Source organism: Lathyrus oleraceus, chromosome 1 (genome assembly GCF_024323335.1).
Source record: "Lathyrus oleraceus cultivar Zhongwan6 chromosome 1, CAAS_Psat_ZW6_1.0, whole genome shotgun sequence".
NCBI classification, from domain to species: domain Eukaryota; kingdom Viridiplantae; phylum Streptophyta; class Magnoliopsida; order Fabales; family Fabaceae; genus Lathyrus; species Lathyrus oleraceus.
In genome coordinates this window covers 153,135,267-153,142,327 of record NC_066579.1, presented here as the reverse complement: position 1 = coordinate 153,142,327, position 7,061 = coordinate 153,135,267, and the positions used below count along the sequence as shown (strand labels likewise).

The following is a 7,061-nucleotide window of genomic DNA, read 5'->3' as shown; positions in this document are numbered from 1 at the left end:
TGGGGAATGAATTATTTAAGAAAACTCCTCAAGGAATTCTTCTTAAGTGCCTTGCCAAGAGAGAAACATATTTAGCAATCTCTGAGGTAGGTAGAGGATCATGTGGCTCGCATCAGGCAAACCATAAAATGAAATTATTGTTATTTTAACTAGGGGTGTATTGGCCAACTATGTTGAAAGATTGCATAGATTTCACCAAAGGCTGTCAAGAATATCAAAAGCATCCAAGTATCCAACATGTTCCTGCAAGTGAGTTACACTCAATAGTTAAACCATGGCCTTTTAGAGGATGGGTGTTAAACATAATTGGCGAAATTAATCCCTCATCGTTGAAAGGACATAGATACATATTGGTAGGAATATATTATATTACTAAGTGGATAGAAGTTATCCCTTTGTCTAACGTCGACCAATATGAAGTGATCAGTTTCATCCAAAATCATATTATATATAGATTTAGAATAGCCAAGACTATCACAACTGACCAAGGCTCAGTGTTTACAGGGCAAAATCAGTTTCATCCAAAATCATGTGGGTTAGAAGCCAAGGAATTAGAATAGAACCTTAAATCTAGTGTTGTGGGCATGTCGAAACTCTCCCAAAGAATCGACTAATGCCACACAGTTTCGACTGGTTTACGGTCATGATGAAGTATTCCCTTTAGAGATTCATTTGCAGTTAGTTGGAATTCAAAGACAAGTAGAGATTCCAACTGAATACTATTGAGGTATGATGCTTGACAAATCAAGTGATCTGGATGAAGAGAGATTAGTTGCTCTAGATGTCTTAATGAGACAAAAAGAAAGAGTAGCTAAGGCATACAATAAGAAAGTTAGAACCAAAACTTTCAACTTAAGAGACTTAGTTTGGAAAGTGATGTTGCTCATGGATAAAAAGATAGAGCTTTGGGTAAGTGGTCCCCTAATTGGGAGGGGCCATTTAAAATTTTGCAAGCATATACAAACAATGCATATGAAGTCAAACAATTGACCCTTGAAAGTTGAATCCTACTAATAAATGGAACGTATTTAAAGCAATATAGGCTTATTTTGTAGGAGATACATATTAACGTAGAATAAAATATAACTTCAGAATTGAAAAGGCTAAAAATATGAGCCTTATAATTGTCGAAATACCACAAAAGGGGAATATTTAACAGTAACCAAAAGGGTCCAGATAACAATAATTTTTCTTTGGGTTAGATGTTCCTTAAGACTTCTATGGATAATCCTAGAGATTCATAGAGGGACCCTAAAATCGGTTGGCTGAGGATAATATCCTTTCCTTCATGCAGCTAGTTGGCTAAGGTGATATATCTCTTGGCTACCTTTAAGGATTTGCAGCGAAAGATGCATCTCGACAGCCACAATGCAAGGAAGGCAATGTGTTCCTCATCCGAAACTTCAGTAGTGTCAGCGACATGATAGTCTTCAATATATTTTCAAAAGCTGGCACAATTAGTATCAAATTTGATGGTGTCCTCGTCACTCTTATTACGTGTTAGTGGTTTCCCAAAAGTATAGGGATGTGACCAACATGTTTTGGCAATAAGCGGGACCGGTTCTCGACATCTTAATCTGGTCAAAGATACCTCTAGCCTTCCAAGTTTCACTCATTTTTGACTCAATTTTGTTCATCTAGAGGATGTAATCCTCATGTTTTTTAGTAGGGGGACTGAACAAAAGACGCGTAAATTGAAAGTCATATACTTTAAGCTTAAAGGTTCCTTAATACTCACTATGGGTTTGGTCATATGATAAGAAGGGAAAAAATCCCTAAGTTTATTAAGATCCACTAAGGGATCACGCATTGGACCCATGAGTGCATGGGTATTTCTAGAACTAGAGTAAGGGAAAATTACTTGGAACTTGTGGATACGAAGTTTTTCTTCATAGTTGGATGGCTCTAGAATGTATTCCTAATTCCCGACGACATTGATAGAAGAAAGCATGTGAGCTAATGGAAAAGACTCATTTATATATTTGTTGGTATGTTCTTTGGAGGCCATTACTTTTGAGCTTAGGAGTTTTTTTTTGGTAATTTGAAAGAAGAAATTTGCAGAGAAGAAGTTCTGGTGACAATGGAAGAAAGAGAGAAGAAAATGGAGGAAAAGGTATTTATAATGAAGGAGAAAAACTCTTTAATTCTTATGCTTGAAAAATAGCACAAAGTGGGTTGGCATGTGTCATTTCCTGAGATGAGAGATCGAAACAATCTGATACACTTAGCCACGCCACCCTACGGAGGCGCAACCGTGATGATGGAAGTTATGGGTTAGTGGGAAATCCATGTTTTCGAGGTGACTAAAGATGTAAAGGTCATGATGCCCATGACGTCAGCCCACTGGCCGAATAGTGTTTAAGAAAGTAAAAAACGCCCTTATCTCCTTTTCATTGAAAAAATGCCTTTTTGGGGGGTAATTTGTTAGCTAAGATTTCCAACGTAGCGAAAAATCTTAGCATGAGCACAAGTTAAGGACAATTATACGTTTTATGATGTGTGCGTTATTGAAGTCTCAAATTGAGGAAAATGGGACTTAGTATTTTTTAGGAATATATTTGAAAGACATTTCGAAATCAACATTTCGACAGCATCAGCCGCGTCAAATTGGCTGTTATTTGGGCGTGCAGAGCTGTTATGTTCAAAATAAGTAACTATTTCGTAGTTTTATCCTGAAAGACGCGTGGAAGGAATGCATAGACGAAATACATGCAGAAGCCTATATGGCTAAAGCTGAATAATGGAACGTTAGGACGTATTTATTTCATACTAGTATAAATAGAGTTTCTAGTGTTAGGCTTCAGGGTGTTCATTTGATTTCATCACAAAATCTCACATATACTCAAAGTTCCAGTGTTAGAGAAAAAAGTTTTACTGAGATAATGTATGAATTCTGAAACACCACCTTTATTTCAATGCAAACTTTTCAATTCATTTTATGATTTATGCCCAGTTACTTTCATCTTTATTTTAACTACATTGTCACTTTATTTTTTTGTTCTTACAACATTCTTGCTTTTCATTAATTTCGAAGTCACGTATTTTATATCCTTTTTATAACTATTTCGACCAAGTCAAAATCAGTCTCATCTCAACCAACACTATAAGGCACAATTTTTAGCACTATGTCATAGGATTATCTAGTTGATCCTTCAATTAACCTTTAATAAGAGACTAAAAATTGTTTACCAAATTTCAATGTAAACAGTCGGCTAGAAGGTTATCAAACTTTATTCTAAAAACTCTAGAAATGATATCAGGTATATTTTGTGGCTCCAAATGTAGAGGAAGAAGTACTCATTAAATCTCTGGCCAATCTGGATTGCATTTGAATGTTATGAATGGATATGTTTAAGCCAGGGAAGGAGTGTGACTGCCCCGATCTCCCCTAGGGGTCAGAGTTGGATTATATGCCTTCTTAATCTTCCGACGATCCTTCGATTAAGGGGCCTCGTCTCTCTATTTCCATGGGAAGGTGTATTGTGAAGACTTTCTTGTTGGGACAAAATGAAGGTAGAGAAAAACAAGAAAGAGGGGGTTTAAATTGTTTTCACAATAATAAAAAACTTTTGCAACATCACTCACACGAAAGATAAATGCTAACAACACAAGAAATTTATCCTGGTTCGCTTGAAAATCAAAGTTACTCCAGCCCACCCGGCCAAGGTGTTTTCACCTTCAATAAGGACTTAATCCAATAATCTTAATAGATTACAAAAATGTATAAGAGTTTAACAATCTCTTAGCCATATCAAGTCTACAGACTTTAACAAGTCACTTGATGAAAATCAACAACTTTAAAGAAATACAAGTGTTTGCTTTAGTGCTCTTAGTTAAGCAGTATAAACACAATTAAGAATAGTGATCAATGATCACATTATGAGCAACAACTTCTGTGTGATTACTGAATTTAACAATAAAAGATATTGAGTTTGTAGATTGAAGTGTATTATTGAATTCTTTTGTAATTGCTTTATGTCTTCAGCATGATGATGAGGGGGGCCATTATGAGACTTAGTGACATTAACTTTCTCGCCCTTTCCATAGCAGCCTTGAAGCATAATCCATATTTTCCTTATAGAGAATTGTACCATACTTAGAATACTTCTTCATTACGTTTCTGATTTTGATGAGTCAGATGCTTTGTTGAGTGTGAATCAGAATGAGTTATTTGGCGTGAATCAGAGTGGAATCAGATTCGTTGAGCAGAAGCTTGTAGTCTTCAGAGATTCAGTTAACTATTCTTTAGATAGTTGTTTGTTGAGTAGTCTTCAGATGTTAGCTTGACTAGTCTTCAGATAGAATGTCTTCTGATGTTGTCTTGTAGAGTCTTTAGATATGAACTTCATTGTCAGATTCTATATGTGATACTTCAGAAGTGTTTTTGTTCAGAGCCAGATATATCTTCATTTCTGGATCAGCTTTTCTGGACTACATTAGAAGCCTGATATTGTTTTCCTCAGATTCATTTTTCCTTAAAAACCTACACACTTAGAGAAAATTATTAGGGTACCAAATTGTTTCATTCTCTATTATCATCAAAACTTAGAGATATATTGCAGAACCAAAATCTTGTTCTAACAATCTCCCCCCTTTTAATGATGACAAAACTTAGACTTTTTGATGAAACAATGGTACTTTACACAGATACAAATTTAAATGAATCAGAGTCAAATATAGTGAGGCTCCCCCTAAGTCTGATACTTAGAAAAAAATTGTATCAGAAAAGGGTTTCTGGGGTAGAGGGTTTCTTACCAGAGCTTCTTAGGTTGCTTGACTTGTTTCTCAGATACTGATTCAGTTTTCCTTGTTCAGATATATCCTGTAAAAACACTTAGACAACATAATTGAGTTTGTAATATTAAAATATAAGTAGTGCATTCTGAGAGTTAGATATATTATTTCATTAGAAAGACTGTTATTCATTTCTCCCCCTTTTTGTCAGACTCAAACAGTTTAAGAAAACATAAAGTAAATCATAGAAGCCAAACAAAATTTCATTTAAAATTTAGAGAGAAGCACAAAGGAAAAACAAGAAAAAGAAAGCCTCAGAGGCAAAAACTCTTAGAACTAAAAGATACAATCAAATAATCCTATAGTGCCTAAGGGATTGGAGGAGGAGGCATCCTCTGAAGTAGCTGGGAAATCAGTCTCTGGATGTTGGAGTTAACTTGATCTTGCTGGTCGAGTTTGGATCTCACAAGTTGTTGTTCCTTTTGAAGCTCTTGCAGAGTCATGAGAACCAGAGGAAATAGATCAGATATTGATGACTCACTTTGAGTCAGAGCAACCTCTAAAGTCTTTGCAGCTTCTTCTGCAGCTATGCGAGCAGCCTCTTCAGCATCAATTTTAGCTTTAGCTTCAGCTTCTGCAACAGCAATAACTCTTTCTCCAGCTTCTATTTTGGCCTTCTCTTCAACTTCTTTCCTAGCCCGTTCTTCAGCTTCCTGCGCCAGACGCACCTCTAGTCTTTCCTCAACGTCTTTGATATAGTCACTTATGTCTTATTTAGAGATACCCTTTAGCTTGAAGACCTCAAATGTCATCCACCTGAGAAATCCATTCCAGTGACTCATTACTTCAGAAGGATTGTCACTTAGTCTGGACGCTTCAGATAGTTGTCTGAGTCTCGCAGTAGTGCTTTTTGAGAACTTGGCAAAACTCTCATCTAGGGTTGGAAGGGTAAGGTCAGGTTCAGAGGTGGGTTCATAGATAAGTTCATAAATGGGTTCAAAAGTAGGTGGAAGGGTTTCAGAGGGTTCTGAAGTGGGTGCAGAGGGAGGTGGTATTGATTCAGAGGTTTCTGGTACATATTTAGTCTGTTTAGATTCCGTTGTGGCTTGTAGTTGTGCCAGAGTGGGGGAGGTTGGGTCAGAGACATCTGAGTGTTCAGAGTTTGAGGTGAGGTCATAGTATAGGGGAGATGAGGTAGTAGATGAGGGAGGTGAAATGGTTTCATTGAATAAAATGGCCTCAGATACAAGGATTTTTGTGGTTGTGAGGTTAAATTTTTGTAGGGGGGATGAGGATGAGTTGGTTCAGAGTTATGGGTTTCAGAAGTATGGGGTTCCAAAAGAATGGGGATGGATATAGTATGTTCATAAGGATATATTATTGGAAAGGGTTGTGGTAAGGACGATAGAATTTACCTAGATCCAGAAGTTAAGGGAGCTTCAGAAATAGGAGACTTACTTAGAGCGGAGGAGCTCAGAGGCACATGTTTCTTCTGAGATGCTGAAGAATCTCCAAGCTTCAGAGTCTTCTTCTTCTTCTTCTTCTCAGAGTGCTCTCTCTTCCTCTTCATAAAATTGGGTGACTGTTTTGGTAGCTAATCCACATAGAACCCAGAGACGTCAATTCCCTGAGACTCCAGATCTTGAAGATAATGAGTTATTACCTCTGGTGGATCAATCTTAGAGAAAAGATACAACCCATTTGGTATCTTTCTCTGATCCTTCAGAGTTTCCCAGGAGGCGTCTAAGGTAGGTTTGATTCTGACCTTGTCAATAATCCCCATACTCTTCAGATTTTTGGCGTTAAGAGGCTTGCCCATATCCACCGTAATATCTTCCACCATGTTAATAGAAATGAGGTGGTCCACCATCCCACTTTTTATCAACACATCATAAATCAACTTCCCTAGAGGGATGTAGTTTATGGGCTTCATATTATTCCTTGTATATCTGACTGAGTCCCTCAGATATTTGAAGAGGAGAGAGGGGAGGTTCATCTTCAATCCTTTGTGCAGACAGTATATAATGCACTTCTGATCTGTATTAATGTAGTCAGATGAGCTTGACGTTGGACAGTGGTGGATAGTTCCCAGAATTATCTTCAACCAAACTCTCAGATGTTGTTAAAGTTCCTTATTTGAAGCTTTTTTATCTAGGTTCTGAGCAAAGATAGATGGAATGATTTCCTGGGACATATACTTTGCCCTAGTATTGATATTGTATATTCTTATGCCTCCTACTGTTTCCATGTTCAGCAGCTTCACAATTAACTTCTCTGTGATTACCATCTTGACCCCTAGGACGTATGAGACAATGCAGTGGTCGTCG

The 7,061-nt window shown here is 37.1% G+C and overlaps 1 protein-coding gene across 1 annotated transcript; it reads right to left on the bottom strand.

Moving 5' to 3' along the window:
• Window positions 1-5,102: 5,102 nt before the first annotated feature.
• LOC127096677 (uncharacterized) lies at window positions 5,103-6,577 on the bottom strand. The gene is made up of 3 exons (XM_051035230.1): window positions 6,398-6,577; window positions 6,193-6,328; window positions 5,103-5,482 (listed from the first exon to the last, which is right to left on the bottom strand). Exons 1-3 carry the CDS (start codon window positions 6,575-6,577, stop codon window positions 5,103-5,105), a joined length of 696 nt encoding a protein of 231 aa, XP_050891187.1.
• Window positions 6,578-7,061: the final 484 nt, after the last annotated feature.